The 19,288-nt window shown below is 41.2% G+C and overlaps 1 protein-coding gene across 1 annotated transcript in view; it reads right to left on the bottom strand.

Annotated features, from left to right (window-relative positions):
- LOC122798771 (zinc finger protein 271-like) overlaps positions 1–12,003 on the bottom strand; it is a 255,262-nt gene extending 243,259 nt beyond the window's left edge. Inside the window, exon 1 of the mRNA XM_044067882.1 lies at positions 11,874–12,003. Coding sequence (XP_043923817.1) covers positions 11,874–11,885 — 12 coding nt within the window. The 5' untranslated portion in view covers positions 11,886–12,003. The remainder of the gene's footprint in view (positions 1–11,873) is intronic.
- Positions 12,004–19,288: the final 7,285 nt, after the last annotated feature.

The raw sequence follows: 19,288 nt of genomic DNA, 5'->3' as shown, positions 1-19,288 counted from the left end.
TCCTGTATGTTCCCCTCCAATGATCGATCCATCATTACTAAAGTTTAACCATAATCTGTTCACCTTTACCCTTAAAATCTTCCACTCCCTCGATTACAAACAAAACCCACTTTAAAGCCTTCAAAAAGATCAAACTCATACAACTGTGTGATGAAAAATCTGAATGTATCGATGACATCTCCACAGCAGACACCAGTTATACAGCTAGTTACACATAATGTATCCATGGTATCTCCTCAGTAGTCACCAGTTATACAGCTAGTTACACATAATGTATCCATGGTATCTCCTCAGCAGACACCAGTTATACAGCTAGTTACACATAATGTATCCATGGTATGTCCTCAGTAGACACCAGTTATACAGCTAGTTAAACATAATGTATCCATAGCATCTCCTCAGTAGATACCAGTTATACAGCTAGTTACACAATGTATCCATGGCATCTCCTCAGTAGACATCAGTTATACAGCTAGTTACACAATGTATCCATGGCATCTCCTCAGTAGACACCAGTTATACAGCTAGTAACACACAATGTATCCATGGCATCTCCTCAGTAGACACAGATATATAGCTAGTTACACATAATGTATCCATGGCATCTCCTCAGCAGACACCGGTTATACAGCTAGTTACACATAATGTATCCATGGCATCTCCTCAGCAGACACCAGTTATACAGCTAGTTACACATAATGTATCCATGGTGTGTCCTCAGTAGATACCGGTTACATAGCTTGTTACACATAATGTATTCATGGTATCTCCTCAGTAGGCACCAGTTATACAGCTAGTTACACATAATGTATCCATGGCACCTCCTCAGTAGACACCGGTTATACAGCAAGTTACACAATGTATCCATGGCACCTCCTCAGCAGACACCGGTTATACAGCTAGTTACATGTAATGTATCCATGGCACCTCCTCAGTAGACACCGGTTATACAGCAAGTTACACAATGTATCCATGGAACCTCCTCAGTAGACACCATTTATACAGCTAGTTACACATAATGTATCCATGGTATCTCCTCAGTAGACACCAGTTATACAGCTAGTTACACATAATGTATCCATGGTATGTCCTCAGAAGACACACAATGTAGCCATGGTACCTCCTCCGTAGACACCAGTTATACAGCTACTTACACATAATGTATCCATGGCATCGCATCAGTAGACACCAGTTATACAGCTAGTTACAAATAATTTATCCACGATACCTCCTCAGTAGACACCATTTATACAGCTAGTTACACATAATGTATCCATGGTACCTCCTCAGTAGACACCAGTTATACAGCTAGTTACACATAATGTATCCATGGTATCTCCTCAGTAGACACCAGTTATACAGCTAGTTACACAGAATGTATCCATGGCATCTCATCAGTAGACACCAGTTATACAGCTAGTTACACATAATGTATCCATGGTATATCCTCAGTACACACTGGTTATACAGCTAGTTACACATAATGTATCCATGGTATCTCCTCAGTAGACACCATTCATACAGCTAGTTACATATAATGTATCCATGGCATTTTCTCAGTAGACACCAGTTATACAACTAGTTACACATAATGTATCCATGGTATATCCTCAGTACACACTGGTTATACAGCTAGTTACACATAATGTATCCATGGTATGTCCTCAGTAGACACCAGTTATACAGCTAGTTACACATAATGTATCCATGACAACTCCTCAATAGACACCACTTATACAACTAGTTACACATAATGTATCCATGGCACCTCTTCAGTAGACATCAGTTATACAGCTAGTTACACATAATGTATCCATGGCACCTCTTCAGTAGACACCAGTTATACAGCTAGTTACACATAATGCATCCATGGCACCTCCTCATTAGGTGTTCTGAGCATTCGCGCTTTAGTTCGTTCAATGTTTATGTGTTGACAAAGAGGCGTTTGATTAAACGCCTCTTCGGTGTTATGATATAGACCCCACGAGACTTTACAGAAGATAAATAAAATGAGGAAGTGATTGTTTGAGGCACAAACCAGTAATCCTACACCTCTATAAGAGACCGTGTAAGAACTACAAAGAATATGGAAGAGACACTACTAGTGTATGAAACATTAAGCAGTGATATGTAAAGCAGGCTTGCGAGACCCACAGGATAAGAAAGTTTCAGTCTTGTGTATGGACTAGTAAGCACGGACCTGAAGCGAAAACTTTATATAAGACATGCAGGATATGAAAGTGACTCTACTGAAGTGTAAAGCAGTAAGCACTGCTCTGTAGAGACGAATTTATGTGAGATACACATGATAAGAAAGTTACTGGCTGGAGTATAAAACGCCATTCACCGACTTGTACACAAGACCTTATATGAGATGCACTGGATAAGGATGGTTTGTACTTAGTACTGAGGTGTACGGGAGACTTTACATGAGATACACAGGATAAGGATGGTTTATACTTAGCACTGAGGTGTACAGGAGACTTTATAGGACATACACAGGATAGGGATGGTTTATACTTAGCACTGAGGTAGACTTTATGTGAGAAACACAGGATAAGGGTGGTTTACACTTAAAACTGAGGTATATGGGAGACTTTATTTGAGATAGACAGGATAGGGATGGTTTATACGTGGCACTGAGGTGTACAACAGACTGTGTGAGATACACAGGATAAGGACTGTTTCTACTTAGCACTGAGGTGTACGGGAGACTTTATGTGAGATACACAGGATAAGGATGGTTTATACTTAGCACGGAGGTCTACGGTAGACTTTTTGTGAGGTATACTGGATAAGGCTGGTTTATACTTTGCACCAAGGTGTACGGGATACTTTATGTGAGATACACAAGATAAGGATGGTGTATGAATTACTTAGCACAGAGGTGTAGGGGAGACTTTATATGAGGTGCACAGGATAAGGATTGTTTATACTTAGCACTGAGGTGCACGGGAGACGTTATGTGAGATACACATGATACGGATGGTGTATGAAATATTTAGCACTGAGATGTACAGGAGACTATGTGAAATACACAGGATAGGGATGGTTTATACTTAGCACTGAGGTGTAGGGGCCACGGCGGTGCAGCAGTTAGCATTGTCACCTCACAGCAAGAGGTTCTCTGGTTTGATCCTCAGCTGGGGTGCCTTCTGTGCGGAGTCTGCATGTCCTCCCTGTGGTCGCATGGGTTTTCTCCGAGTACTCCGGTTTCCTCCCACACCCCAAAGACATGCTGTAGGTGGATTAGATACTCTAAATTGGCCCTAGGTGTGAGTGTGTGCATGTGTGTGCCTTCTGTGGAAGGTTGGGTGCCAGGCTGGCAACTCGGCACCGTAAAACTCCACTGCCAATCATGAGCAGACAGGTGTTCCGCTGTGGCAACCCCTAACCGGGAAAAGCCGAAAGAAGAAGAAGACTGAGGTGTATGGGAGACTTTACATGAGAAAAATAGGATATGTGTGGTTTATATTTAGTACTTAGATGTACAGCAGACTTTATGTGAGATATACAGGATAAGGATGGTTTATACTTAGCACTGAGATGTATGGGACACTTTATGTGAGATACACAGGATAGGGATGGTTTATACATAGCACGGAGGTGTGCACGAGACTATGTGAGATACACAGGATAAGGGTGGTTTATACTTAGCACTGAGATGTACAGGAGACTATGTGAGATACACAAGAGAAAGATTGTTTCTGAAATACTTAGCACTGAGGTGTGCAGGACACTTTATGTGAGATACACAGGACAGAGAGGGTTTATACTTAGCAATGAGGTGTACGGGAGACTTTACGAGAGATACACAGGAAAGGATGGTTTATACTTGGCATTCAGGTGTACGGGACACTTTATATGAGATACACAGGACAGAGAGGGTTTATACTTAGCACTGAGGTGTACGGGAAACTTTATGTGAGATATACAGGATAGGGATGGTTTATACTCAGCACTGACGTGTATGGGAGACTTTATGTGAGATATACAGGATAGGGATGGTTTATACTCAGCACTGACATGTATGGGAGACTTTATGTGAGATATACAGGATAAGGGTGGTTTATACTTAGCACTGAGATATACAGGAGACTAACTGAGAAACACAGGAGAAAGATTGTTTCTGAAATACTTAGCACAGAGGGTGCAGGACACTTTATGTGAGATACACAGGACAGAGAGGGTTTATACTTAGCACTGAGGTGTATGGGAGACTATGTGAGATACACAGGGTAAGGATGGTTTACACTTATTACGGAGGTCTATGGTCGACGTTATGTGAGGTACATTGGGTAAGGATGGTTTATTCTTAGCACTGAGGTGCACGGGACACTTCTTGTGAGAGACACAAGATAAGGATGGTGTATGAAATACTTAGCACAAAGGTGTAGGGGAGACTAAGAAACACAGGAGAAGGTTTGTTTCTGAAATACTTAGCACTGAGGTGTGCAGGACACTATGTGAGATACACAGGACAGAGAGGGTTTATACTTGGCACGGAGGTGTACGGGAAACTGTATGAGATACACAGGACATTCTTAGCACTGAGGTGTATGGGAGACTATAACTGAGATACACAGGATAAGGATGGTTTATACTTAGCACTGAGGTGTATGGGAGACTTTATGTGAGATACACAGGTTAAGGATGGTTTATACTTAGCACTGAGGTGTACAGGAGACTTTATGTGAGATACACAGGATAAGGATGGTTTATACTTAGCACTGAGGTGTACGGGAGACTTTATATGAGATAAGCAGGATGGGGATGATTTATGAAATACTTAGCACTATGGTGTATGCCAGACTTTATGTGAGATACACAGGATAAGGATGGTGTATGAAATACCACTGAGGTGTGTGGGAGACTTTATGTTAGATACACAGGAAGATACACAGGATAAGAGTGGTTTATAAAATACTTAACCCTGAGGTGTACAGGAGGTTTTATGTGAGATACACACGATAAGGATGGTGTATGAAATACTTAGCGCTGAGGTGTACAGGATACTTTATGTGAGATACACAGGATAGGGGTGGTTTATACTTAGCACTGAGATGTACAGCAGACCTTATGTGAGATACACAGGATGTGGATGGTTTATACGTGGCACTGAATTGTATGAGAGACTTTATGTGAGGTACACAAGATAAGGATGGTTTATACTTAGCAATGAGGTGTACAGAAGACTATATGAGATGCACAAGATAGGGATGGTTTATAATTAGCACTGAGGTGTACAGAAGACTTTACGTGAGATACACAGGAAAGGATGGTTTATACTTTACATAGAGGTGTATGGGAGACTTTATATGATATGTAAAGGATAAAGATGGTTTACACTTAACACTGAGGTATACGGGAGACTTTGTGAGATGCACAGGATAAGAATGATTTAGCACTGAGGTGTACTGGAGAGTTTATGCGAGATACACAAGATGCGGATGGCTTATTCTTAGCACTGAGGCGTACTGGAGAGTTTATGTGAGATACACAAGATGCGGATGATTTACACTTGGCACTGAAGTGTATGGCAGACTTTTTGTGAGATACACAGGTATAGGATGGTTTACACTTAGCACAAAGGTATACAGAAGACTATGTCAGCTACACAGAATAAGGATGGATTATGAAACAATTAGCACTGAGGTGTACAGGAGACTTTATGTGAGATACACAGGATAAGGATGGTTTATACTTAGCACTGAGGTGTACGGGAGATTTATGTGGTATACAGAGGATAAGAATGGTTTATACTTAGCACTGAGATGTATGGGAGACTTTATGGGAGATACACAGGATAAGGGTGGTTTATGAAATACTTTGCACTGAGGTGTACGGAAGACTTTATGCGAGATACACAGGATAAGGGTGGTTTATGAAAAACTTTGCACTGAGGTGTACGGGAGAGTGTATGCGAGATACACAGGATAATAAGTGATTATACTGGTGTCTGAAATGATACTTACCAATGTGCATATGAACCACTGCATGAGATATGCAGGATAAGGAGGTAACTGTACTGGAATATGAGGAAGCAACCACTGATCTGGATACAAGACTTTACATGTTATATAAATACACACATTTTGCTTGATTACATGCATCAATTGGCCTGTACGCTTAGATGTAAGAGCTTCTCTTCCCAAGATTTCTATGTCAGTGGGGTTTATCCAGCTGGACTAATCCAATCGACAAAATAAATGAAGTATAATCCATATGTAGTGCATGGAGCATCTGATTGCACTCTACTAGCAGTTAAATTGCATGCTTGTTCACACTACTGTACGGCAAGAACAGATAAACAATTAACAAGTAAAAAAATAAAATAATAACTGTTAAGTTCTTGACAAAACATTTTTTTTTTTAAACTAGTTTGAAAAATCCTTCCCAACATACAAAATATGGTATTTCTGATCAAAGATGATATGGTTTTAGGACAAAGTGAAGCACCCTTATTGCCCTTATATATTCTCTAATTTTGAAATTGTCTTTTCTCACAGGTGCTATTTCGGTAGCTCTTAAAGAGCATGTGAAACTGTGAACCACCAGCTATTGCTCCAATCAATACAAAAGTGCAGTCTCTCTACAGAAGTTTGTATCTTGGTGTCTGACTTTTCTCTGCAAGGACTTTAATTTTTTTTCTCAAAGGATTTGCTCTCATACCAGTACTAATATCAGTTTCCCTCAGGGATCAGTACTTGGTCCTTTGCTGTTTTCAATATCTTAAATGGCCTTCCTTCCGACCTTTCACCATAAAATGTTTTCTTTACACTGACAATACAGTGATCACCAAAGCAAACCAATGGCCTAATTGCAGGTTCATGTCCCATCTGTTTGTTTGGGGGGGTGGTATACTGGTTAAGGTATTTACCCCTCAAGACACTACATATAAGGTTTGATTCTCACCTTTGGAGGGGAAACCTATCTAAACTTTACATATTCCACAAGGGTAGCCTATACATATTCCACAAGGGTAGCCTAGTACTTGCCTATGACTCTCATCTTCCAGAAGCACTCTATTTTTACTTTTCCCCCACAAGGAGCATGAATGTCCTAAACTAAGGAGCATGAATGTCCTAAACTTAGTACTCACCAACACAGGGGGTCTTCACACTACCCACTGTGTGCCCTGATTGGTACCCTCCCTAGTAAGGTCTGATCATAAACTGGTCTCATTCAAAGTAACAATAATACCTGCCGCCCCCCAGAGCAAAAATGAAAAATAATTTCTCCAAAGCACACTATACCTTCTTAAGTGATGGCATAAATAGTTTCAAACCCCCTGCTGCCACTGTCAGTAATGATTCCTACACAGAGATGTAGACAAAGCCCTATATAAACACGTATACAAATGTATACAGTCATCTGTACCTGTACAAATCAAAGCAAGGTCCTCATGAAAAAACATGCCACCCTGGTGGCCATCAAGCATAAATAGGCTCGACAACAAGAGGAAGAAACTAACGTCTAAAGAACTGACTCAGCAGAGGAAGAACAACCTCCACAGCTTGAACAAGCAAATTAGGTATATTATAAAGTCCAATAAAGTAAATTATGAAGCTAAACTAGCATCCCTAGCTAAGGATAATCACAAGGCATTCTTACTTACATCAGAAATTTAAAAGGGAAGGTCTAGCTTTGTGCTGAACTAGTAGTGGACAGTACCACACATACTGAACTTGAGGACAGCAGACAGATTTGGCACAAACATCACCCCCCCTGTCCCCACTTCAAAGCATACCTGTTACCAGTCCTCCACCTAGTATCTCCAAGCAACAGGTCATAACGGCACTCTCCATGGCCAAAAACACAGTCTCTATGGGACCAGATAACCTCCAAGGCTGCCCACCAAATGATCTAAAACAGGACACTCTTGAGTACTGGTTACATCCCAGCAGACTGGAAAACAGCAACAGTAATTCCCTTGCTCAAAGGAGGTCCATCAACTAACCCTGGAAACTATAGAACCATATGCCTAGCCAGACTTATCTGCAAGGCCATGGAGAGAATCATCAGGGACCTTGTCAATAAAGACACATGTGACCTTCAAACTCTTGACCCAACTCAATTTAGCTTTGTTATGGGTAAATTATGCTTATTAAACCTGGTGGACTTCAAGAATTTCACCAAAGCCCTGGATGAAGGTAAAACAGTAGTACACACAGCCTATCTTGACTTAGCCAAGGCTTTTGACACAAAACCCCACTCAGGCATCACTGAGAAACTCACCTTGCTGGAGATTAACCCATGCATCACTAGATGGGTAGCCAACTGGCTCAGTGACAAAATGCATACAGTCAAAGTTGGGAATTCCACCTCTACCAGCAGACCAGTTACCAGCAGTGTACCACAAGGATCTGTGCTGGGCCCCCTACTGTTTGGAATCTATTTCTCAGAAGTCCAGGTGAAAACAGATGGCCTGTGTCTTAACCAAGTTCACTGCTGACTGCAATCTGAGTGTAGTCATTGAATCACCCAACAATGCTGACATACTGCAAAAAGGGTTTACACAGACAAATGACTGGTGCCAAAGCCACAGATTTAAATTAAACACAAAAAAGTGCATTATCCCTTTCAGCAGAGGGGAAATCCCTGCAAATTACAATATTAACAGTACCCCCAAGCTCAAATCCTGTGGCTAGAGATTTGGGAACACAGGTTGATAGCAATCTTAACTTCGATCACCATGTGTCCACAGTGGTAAGAAAGGTCTTCAACATTGCACATCTCATAAGTAAGGGCATTGCATCCAGAGTTAAGGTTGTTATAACACCACTATACTCGACCCTCATCAGACCACTAATAGAATACAACACTCCCTTCTGTATGTACCTGACTGGACAACTGCAGCAGCTAGAGTGACCTCAGAGGTTTCTCACTAAGAAAATTCAGGGCCTTCCAACTCATAACCTACATGGACAGACTGAAGGTCCTGTCACTGTACTCTGTATCTTAAAGGCTGCTGACAGGCGACTTATGCCTGGCCTAAAGAGCAGGCTTGTACCTGCCCTAATGGAATTGCTGCACATCTGTAAGTCACATGGGACAAGATTCACTCACTCTAGGGATCTTAATCTAGCCTGCAACATTAACAGGGCATGCTGAAGGAACAGATATATCTCCCAGAGATTGACACACCTCTGGAACAAACTCCCAATTCACGTAAAACAGAGCTCCTCAATGACTCTACTTAAGCATAACTTAGACAACTGGATGGGAGATTGAAAATTTACTCTGGGGGGATGTCACCTGTGTTCCTCTTGGATAAGGGTAGGTGGTGCTAATCATAGACTTGCGCTGGAAGTATAGACCGTACAACTTGGTTACTAAGGGAACAAGGGTATAACATGGCTAGGCTTATAAAGGTCCTAGGGCTAATAGACTATTAACCTCCTATGAACCTATGTACATAAATCACATGCATCAAAATGACTTAGCTCTTCTCTGGAAGGGGCTAAAAAAAAATAAACAATTAAAAAATAAATTAAACTGTACTTATATAGTTAACAATCCACAATACTGTTCAACACTTCAAATGGTTTCCAGTTCTTCACTTATCTTGGGGGGGCAATTTCTTGTTATCCAATACAAAGATCCAAGCATCACATTAAATCAATCACTATAGCTCCTGAGTCACTTTGAATTTCAAGTACAAAAAGTTCTACTTCAATGAAAAATAGCTTACATTACTTCCAATCTACTCATAAAGAAATCTAGGCAGCCCTGTGCAGTCAATGTACTACTGCCTTGGCTCTACCACTCTCTGTCCTTCTTTCTTTATAAGACACTTACATCCTTCAAAGAAACCCTGAAAATATAAACAATCTAAGTCCTAGAACACAACCCCCACTGCATAACCTTTACTAAGTCCAACTGGCTACCTTTCACAGACAGAGAAACTTTTCTACCAAATCAAAACCTTCCAACTGATCCATCAAAGCTACAGCCCACTACTAAACAATAATTTGTGAATAAATGGGCTTTTCTTACTCCATCAGAAATACAATTACTACCTGTCTAATCAGACCCAAGTATTCCCTGACGCACAAAAATGATTCACAAAAATTAGCACCTTCTTCTTGGAACAATCTCCCACGGATCTTGGGTCTTCAATGTAGTGCTCTGCTTGCACGCCTTCGCTGAGGAGTCTGTACATGCCCCTGTGTCTACCACCCAGTGTCCTCCCGCAACCCCAAAACATTCCAGAGGTGAAACAGAGTTTCTCTATATTGTTCAGTGGTATAAATGCTGTGTGAAAGTAAGTTGAGTGTGTCCATCCTGTGGGGGTGCTTATGCCTCCTTCAGGATTATTTATTCTGCAAGCAAGTAATTAGAAAATGAATGAAAGAACAAGCATATGTTTTATATGGACACTCTGACATAAGTACTACAGCTTAATAAGATGCAAACAACTGTGCAGACACATTTACACCTGCCAAAGTCCTCCTGAAACAAATATACAAATGGGAAAAGTGTTCTTTTCTGATGAGTTAAATTTCTGCTTTGACACACTTTACTGTTTATTTTCTTTACACTTCTGTTGTTAATTTTTATAGAACATGACAGTACCATACAGTCAAACAATATCTGTCTATCTTCATCAGCTGCTAAGTACATTAACAACATCTCTGTATAACCAGGTAGATCTCTGAAGCATCACAGCAAAAGTCATTTACGGTTACTTAACAACAGCTTGAAGTTGACTACAAAGTTTCACCTGATGCACTTCTGTTACAAATATTCTTAATGTGATGATCACTATTTTATACCTTCTGCCCTTAGTTATGTAGCCTGTACCATAGTCCTCAAACTAGACAAGAAAGCCAAAAATGCAGAAACATGATTTGTAAATATAAGCAAGCTAATAACAAAAAAGGTACTATTGCTTATGTGTAAGTAAGCCTAATTACAAAGCTAGGCTTTCTGTTTGTGTGTGTGTGTGTGTGTGTGTGTGTGTGAGATGGTGCCATTAACTAAAACTCTGGTCTGCACTCCTTAGGTGCCAAAACTTGTGCGTGACATGATACAGACACAACGTTTTAGAATGCAGTGAATGTCATAATTTATTTATTTAATCTGATATAATTTGTTTCAGCAAAAATGCATGCATTCATAAACAAGCCAGATAACTCAAAATGTTTAATACAAAATGTTACACAAGAAAAAACAGCTATTACAATAAGGGAAACATCACATTTCATTATGTGCTTGTGGGTGTTTCCACATTCCTGCTTTAAAGCAATCAGAGAAAATGAGTTTCCACTGAAGCTTTAAGTGCACTACACATCCATATCCACTGAAACTCTAGGGTACACATTTCAGGGATACAAGCATAATACATATTTTTTTTCACATGAACTCAAATGCTGATCTACAATGAAATTCTGTCTTCAAGACATCAGATCTGGAATTATACCTATGATTTTTGTGTGCAATTTCTTGTCAGCACGATTTCTTTATAATTTATGATACACCTACTAATGCACAATTAAAACAGAGTATGTGTAGGGAGCACTCAGTAAAGCAAACTGACAGCATTACAAGTAGGAAATATGAGAAGAAACACAGCTTGCCATCAATGAGTGATGTTGCACAAAATGCCAACCTGCATAAAAATCTTCTTTTATCAATAAGTTAAGATTTGTGATCTTGTGCTATTTTTCTCAGAATAAAATGGAACATTAATCTCCCTGAACATAAACATTTCTTCTACTGCTCTCTGTAGAATGTAAGTCCTTATTATAGCTTCATCTCAATCCAGCAGCACAAACTACACCATTCACAAACACAAGGCCTGATGCCTCAGATCTGAAAAACAAAGGTTAGTTGTTACAGAGAGATTTTCTAACTGGCTTATATCTTACCTCCAGCTTCATGATGAATCACACTGTTCATGAAATCAAGAAACTGCCAATTGTAAAGGTTTTCAGATGAGTGATAATTATACAAATGAAAAAAAATCCAAGTAATTCTGTGCTCAAGAACCAAAGTTGTCTCAACTTTTTCAAGCAAATACTTCCTGTGTGTCTGAGAAATGTGTCCCTACGCAGTGCTTTCAAGCTGATTAATATTCATGAGCTAATGCTGTGAGGAAATAACATAAAGGCTGAATTTGTATAAATATTTAATGAGATAGGCTGGCACATCCAGCTTTAACCTCCCACTGCTAGGACAACTTTATAGTACGAATCTGTGCTGTGAACAAAACAGAGCAGTGCAGGCTGTGTACATTTCCACTTTCCTTTTATCTGCTTTGTGTGTGTTATTTCTACAGACTGTAATACATAGTCCCGTGGCTGATCCTCAACAACTCACATTGCAAACACTCACAACAAAAAGAAGGCACTAGCCTTCTTCTGAGTTCGACATTAACAATGTATAGAAATGAATAATCCTGAGATTTATTATGGTGCATAAACAGTCACTTTTCAGGTACCCTGCCTAATTACATACAGTCTAATTGGTTACAACAATGTTGTAAGGTAGAACCAGAATGTAAAAGGAGTCCTGGTCAGTCTGCAAACTGCACAATAAACAATAAAGAAATAAAGTGTTAAAGTCCCACACAGTGCAGTTTGTTTGGTCACTGCTGATCACAGAAATGCAGATTTTTCAAGACAGATAAGGAGAAAAGGACTGCTTGGCTGAACACATTTGTTAATTCCCTGCCTTCTGGATAAGTTGAATATTAACCAATGCAACAACAATAATTATAATCACAATAAAAATACTTCCTCATTATCTGCCTTGATCCTTACAGCTTGTATCTTCAAAACATGATCTCTTTTTCTCATGTGATTTTTTAAAAGATAAGTACTCCGCAAATTCCCTTAGAGTGCTTAAATGGGATCATAGGATCATAGGAAGTTACTAGGCTATTGGCCCTGAGGCACTTAAAAGCCTAGTCAATAATTTAGCCCATGTTCCAGCAAGTCAGCACCCAATGCCCCTGTCCAACAGGGACACAGGTGGAATTCCATGGGTGTATTTTCTGTTCCCCATCCAGTTATCCAGGTTGCCCTTAAAAAGGGTTAATGAGGTACTCTGCTTGACATGGACAGGCAGTCTATTCAACAGAAGGGGGAGCCTCTGGGACACAAATCTGTCCCACCGAATCCTTGATGTCACAGACCAGGTTGAGGTCGCACATGTGGGCTACTCGAGTGGAGCTTGACTTGCGGATATGCAGCAGTCCCATCACTGCGGGGCTGTATGCCATACAGAAGTCACCTCTGACAAGTCTGTATGAGACTGAATAAAGGGACAAGACCTTTAGCCTATAGGCTAGGATAGATGTTTGAGGCCCTGGATTCTCCTAGTGAGGAACCTCTGTGTTCTCTTGGTCTCTCCAGCTGCTGCATGTGCTTTATGAAGTGCATGCCGAAAGGGGCATTGTACTTAATAATGGGTCTTATAACAGAAGAACACAGGGATGTTATGACCTCCTTGTCCCTGGATGAGATTCCCTTACTAAAGAGGTGGGCCATGTAGAAAGCTTTCCATACAATGGAGGGAACATGGTGGTCAAAAGTCAGTTTGCTATCAACCTGGGTGCCCAAGTCCCTCATGAATGATTGCATGCTGATGACCTTGTTATTAATGTGATCATTTGTGGGGATGTCACTCTCCCCAAAGGGGATGATGATGCATTTTTTGGCATTCTGTTTGAGGCCACTGGCACCAGTCATTTGTTTGGGTGAGACCCTCTTGGAGGATGTCCACATCACTAGGGGAATTGATGATAGTAACTAGCTTGCAGTCATATGCAAACTCGGTCAGCTATAGCCCACTAGTTTTGGCCTGCACCTCAGAAAAGTACATTCCAAACAACAGAGACCCCAAGACTGACCCCAGGAGTACACTGCTCATTATGGGTCTACTACTAAAGGTGGCTTCCCCCTATTTTGACTAGGTGGGTTCTATCAGCAAGCAAGTTTGCTACCCATCTGGTAACACACAGAATGAAGCCTAGTTGATAGAGTTTATCTGTTATACCTAAGTGGGAAATAATATTGAAGACTTTGGCCAGGTCAAGGTAGGTGGTGTGTACCGTCTTCCCCTCATCCATGGCTTTGGTGACCTTCTCAAAGAAGTTGACCAAATTTAACAGGCATGAACTCCCCTTGACAAAACCAAACTGTGTGGGATCAAGTGTTAGGAGGTTGCCAATGTCCTGGTTAATGAGGTCCATGATAATCCACTCTATGGTCTTGCAGATCAGGCTGGTTAGGCTGATGGGTCTATAATTTCCTGGATCGGTGGATGCTCCACCTTTGTGCAAAGGGATGACAGTGGCTGTCCTCCACTCAGCTGGGACGAAGCTGGTTCTCAGGCTTTGGTTGAATAGGGCGTCTAATGGTACTGCAAGCTCCTGCCTGAGTTCATGTAGGATGCAGCCTGGGATGCATGGAGGCTGTATTTTTTGCCTTTGAGACAGCAGTGATGACTTGTTCCCTAGGGATGAGGGGAGGGGGGCAGGTGCTGGGGATGTCCTGATTTCCTGATGGGGGGACAGAGGGTGAAATTTTCACTGAACCTGTCTGCCAGCAGGTTGGCTGTATCTACGGTGTTTGTGTATGTGGTGTCTTTGGCAACCAGTTCTGGGCAGATCTGAGGACTTCCTTTGAGACTGCAGACATACACGAAGAAGGCCTTATGACTGTCTTTAGTACATGTAGCCAGTTTGGACTCGAAGTTTGCTTTGGAGGATTTCACTAGTGCTCTTATTTGCTTGTTCAGACTAAGGTGAGATTGCTTCCAATTAGGTACCTGCTCCTTCTTGGTCCTAGTCAGCAATTCTTTCCTTTTATTATAGAGTTTATTTATCACAGATGTCCACCAGACAGGTTTTCTCTTCTTTGAGGAGGATGATTTTGTCCTGTCAAGAATTCCTGATTCCATGCAGCTATATACTGTAAATGCTAGTATAGTACTTTGGTGTAGGTTTGGACATATGAACCAATTCCAATGGAGGGGAGGGGGGCTGTGAAGCTGTTTATACCTTCCCTCAAGAGGTTGCAATCATCTCTGAAGAAGTTTTTTTTTTGTTTTAGCCTAGCTGGGGGGGGGATGGTGACTTCGAAAGTGACCATTTTGTGGTTGGATCTTACCATGAAAGATGACACTGTAGGGATGCTGTTGTGGTTACTCATGTTGGTTAAAACCAAATCCAAGATATTTTTACCTCTTGTGGGGGTATCATCTAGCTGGTCCAAGGCATTTGCAATGACAAAATCAAGGAATCTCTGGGCATTTGTGCTTTAAAATGAGTAGTTCTTCCAATCTATGCTTGGATAGTTAAAGTCACCTAGGATCAGGGTAAAGGGTTGAATCATGATAGATTTGAAGAGATCCAGATAGGTGGAGTGGGCATCCTGAGTCAAAGTTGGGTGCCTGTGGCTGACTATGATATGAATAGGGGTCTTGTCAATGTTTAACTGCACCTGTAGTGTCTCCTGTGCATCATACTGTTTGACCAGCCTGGAGGTGTGTATAGTTTTATATATATTGCAACTCCACCTCCTCTTGTTTTGCTGCCCTCTGGGATTTGTATCTATGATAGTATGAGTAACTTGATATGGCTGGGGTGTTCTCAGCAGCTTTGAACCAGGTTTCTGTGACTGCACAAATGTCAGCATCTTCCAGGGTTAAGAATGCTTGCAATGAGTGCAGTCTCATGTTTAGACTCCTAGCATTTAGCAGCATGACCTTTAATTTGCGTTTTATTAAAAATTTCATGTTGGTAGTTTGGACCGCATGGCATTGCCTAAAAAAGGCACTATGGGGGAGGCAAGAGCCTTTGCCAGTAGCCTAAACCCCAAGGGAGACCAATGCAGGCCATCTCTGGCAAAGCATCATAGTTTGTCAATCAGGTCTTCTCAGGCTGCCAGGTACTGGATCCCCTTGGAATGACACCAGAAACTAAGCCAATTGTTAAAGTCAATCATTTTCTGTTTGAATTGAGGTATCATTCTGGGTGACAGTAGAATGCTGCTTAAGGCTAAGAGCATACCTACCTGGAACACACATTCAGTGATCTCAATCCTGTCTCTCTTCATATAGCCCAGGGAGGTATGTCTCAAGTCATTCATGCCAATGTGAACTATGATAGAGTCATAACAGTACCTGTTGTTGAGAGACTTGAGTGCATGGGTGATATGGTGGATTCTGGCACCTGACAAACAACTAACTGTGACTTTTCCCTTATCCAGCCTGGTGAGCGGCACATCTGTGTGTCTCCCAATGGAGTCTCCTATGACTAATATGATTCTATCTTATTTCCTTTCTGCCTTCCTCCTACATAACTGCACAAATTAAACCCTCATAGAATTTATTTATAACATTTTGTTTGAAGACACTCTTTCTGCTGTTGTCTTCTCTACTCCTTCCACATCCTGCTGAATGTTAGGTCTCCAAACTATCACACAATACTACAGGTAGGGCCTTACCACCTATCTGTACAGAAAGACAATAACTTCTTGGTACCTACTGTTGAATACTAGGTCTCCAGAGTATCACACAGTACTACAGGTAGGGCCTTACCACCTATCTATACAGAGAGACAATAACTTCTTGGTACCTACTGCCGAATGCTAGGTCTCCAGGCTATCACACAGTACTACAGGTAGGGCCTTACCACCTATCTGTACAGAAAAACAATAACTTCTTGGTACCTACTGCCGAATGCTAGGTCTCCAGGCTATCACACAGTACTACAGGTAGGGCCTTACCACCTATCTATACAGAGAGACAATAACGTCTTGGTACCTACTGCTAAATGCTAGGTCTCCAGACTATCACACAGTACTACAGGTAGGGCCACAATAACTTCTTGTTACCTACTGTTGAATACTAGGTCTCCAGAGTATCACACAGTACTACAGGTAGGGTCTTCCCACCTATCTATACAGAGAGACAATAACTTCTTGGTACTCACTGCTGAATGCTAGATCTCCAGAGTATCACATAGTACTACAGGTAAGGCCTTACCACTTGTCTATACAGAGACATTAACTTCATGGTACCTACTGCAGAATCCTAGGTCTCCAGAGTATCACACAGTACTACAGGTAGGGCCTTACCTCCTATCTATACAGAGAGACAATAACTTCTTGGTACTATTGCTGAATGCTAGCTCTCCAGAGTATCACACAGTACTACAGGTAGGGCCTTACCACCCATCCATACAGAAAGACAATAACTTCTTGGTACCCACTGCTGAACGCTAGGTCTCCAGAGTATCACACAGTACTACAGGTAGGGTCTTACCACTATCTATACAGAGAGACAATAACTTCTTTGTACCTACTGCTGAACGCTAGGTCTCCAGAGTATTACACAGTACTACAGGTAAGCCTTACCACCTATCTGTACAGAGTGACAATAACTTCTTGGTGCCTACTGTTGAACGCTAGGTCTACAGAGTATCACACAATACTACAAGTAGGGCCTTACCACCTATCTATACAGTGAGACAATAACTTCTTGGTACCTACTGCTGAATGCTAGGTCTCCAGAGTATCACACAGTACTACAGGTAGAGCCTTACGACCTGTCTATACAGAAGGACAATAACTTTGTGTTACCTACTGCTGATTAGTTTTCCTAAGTATGTTAATGATCTGCTCACCTTGTTGACTGGTTTGTCAAACTGCTTGCCTTCCTTTCCCTCATCTGATACAAATACTCCAAGTCCCAGTCTTACATTATTTGCTACTATTATATCCCCAGTTATATTTACATTTGCATGTTATTGTCTCCCAGATGTATTGATTTCCACTTTTTTACCTAATTTAGCTCCATAACTGTGAATTACCAGGTGTGCTTGGGGATGTGCAGCAAACTGTATGTAATTTTTGGAAGCTCATTAGCCTGACACCATTTCAACCAAATTCTACCTACACAACAGGGGCAGCTCGTGCTATTGGACTGCAGGACTGCAGCCTCCCAGCTTTAAAAAAAAAGAAAACCAGCTGTAAAAACAAATGCAAGTCCTGGAACTTTGCACATGAGCACTCACGGCATTTCCCGATATCCAGACTGCTGGTGAACCAGTCCGGAGCATGCACACAGAATGCAGACTGCTGGTGAGACAGTCCGGATTAGGAAGACAACATTCAACAGCAGAGATCCCAGAAGTCTATGCAGTTACAACTGCATAGACTGGAAGGGGATCAGACTGCAATGTCTGCAGGCTGGGTAGCAGTTTGCTCTTGCTGACTTTTTAGAGCAGGAAGGGACTAGTGCAGATGGCTAAACTTTGCAGCAATGGAGCTGGGCTTTCATCAACAGACTTAACTTTGCAGCAATGGAGTTGGGCTTTTATCAACAGACTTAGCTACTCAGTGTGTGTGTGTGTGTGTGTGTGTGTGTGTGTGTGTGTGTGTGTGTAAAATGCCCCAGATAAATATACTTGGTGGTAGAGAGAACTTAGGAAATATACCGAGTGGCTACACTCAAACCCTGTACCTTAGGAGCAGGTAGCAAGGGCTTGAATTCCCTACCCACCACCACTTGTGAAATTCTTGTCTCATACTTTTGTTCTTGTGAAATTTGTGGTTTTCTGGATTTTTAATTCACTAAACAATGATAGGCATTTCAATTTCAGACATCGTATTCTTCAGAAAGTACATGGTAACATAAAACATTTTATTCAAGCAATTTTCTGTTTATAAGATCAATATTTGAAAATTGTCCCTATTTTTGGGGCTGTATTCCCCCATTATTGGCTTTGTCCAGGTTTTTTGTGATAAGAGGTTGAGAGCTATCGTGAGACCTGAATTCACTGAATATGTTTGGGAGCTGTATTGGCTTTGTCTAGGTGTTTTGTGCTAAGAGGTTAAGAGCTATGATGAAAACTGAATTCACTAAATGATAGTCATTTAAGTTTCAGTCTACCTGTCTCTCAAGAAACAGCTGATTTGGCAAAGTGGTATGTTGCTCTGACTGTAGTGCACAGGGTCCTGGGCTCAAGACTTGGCAGTGAAATGCATGGTGGTAACACATTTTATTCTAGCAACTTTCCAAGATTATACAAGCAATGTTTAAAATATGTCCCTAGTTTTTAGACTTTTGCCCCCACCCCCAATAAATTTTGGCTTTTTCCAGATTTCTTGTGCTTCAAAGTTGAGAGATACAGTTGATTGTCGAGTGGATTTTACAAGGAGCTTAGAGCTTGAAGAGAAGTTTAATGCTGCTTATGCTGAGTCTGCTTGTATTGTTAATAGCAGAACAGGTAGTGTACTTTCTTTTGATGCAGAAGGATGTGGGTTCTACTCCC

This window comes from Protopterus annectens, chromosome 3.part1 (assembly GCF_019279795.1).
Source record: "Protopterus annectens isolate FY-2018-M chromosome 3.part1, PAN1.0, whole genome shotgun sequence".
Lineage (NCBI taxonomy): Eukaryota > Metazoa > Chordata > Ceratodontiformes > Protopteridae > Protopterus > Protopterus annectens.
This window is presented reverse-complemented; position numbering and strand designations above follow the sequence as displayed.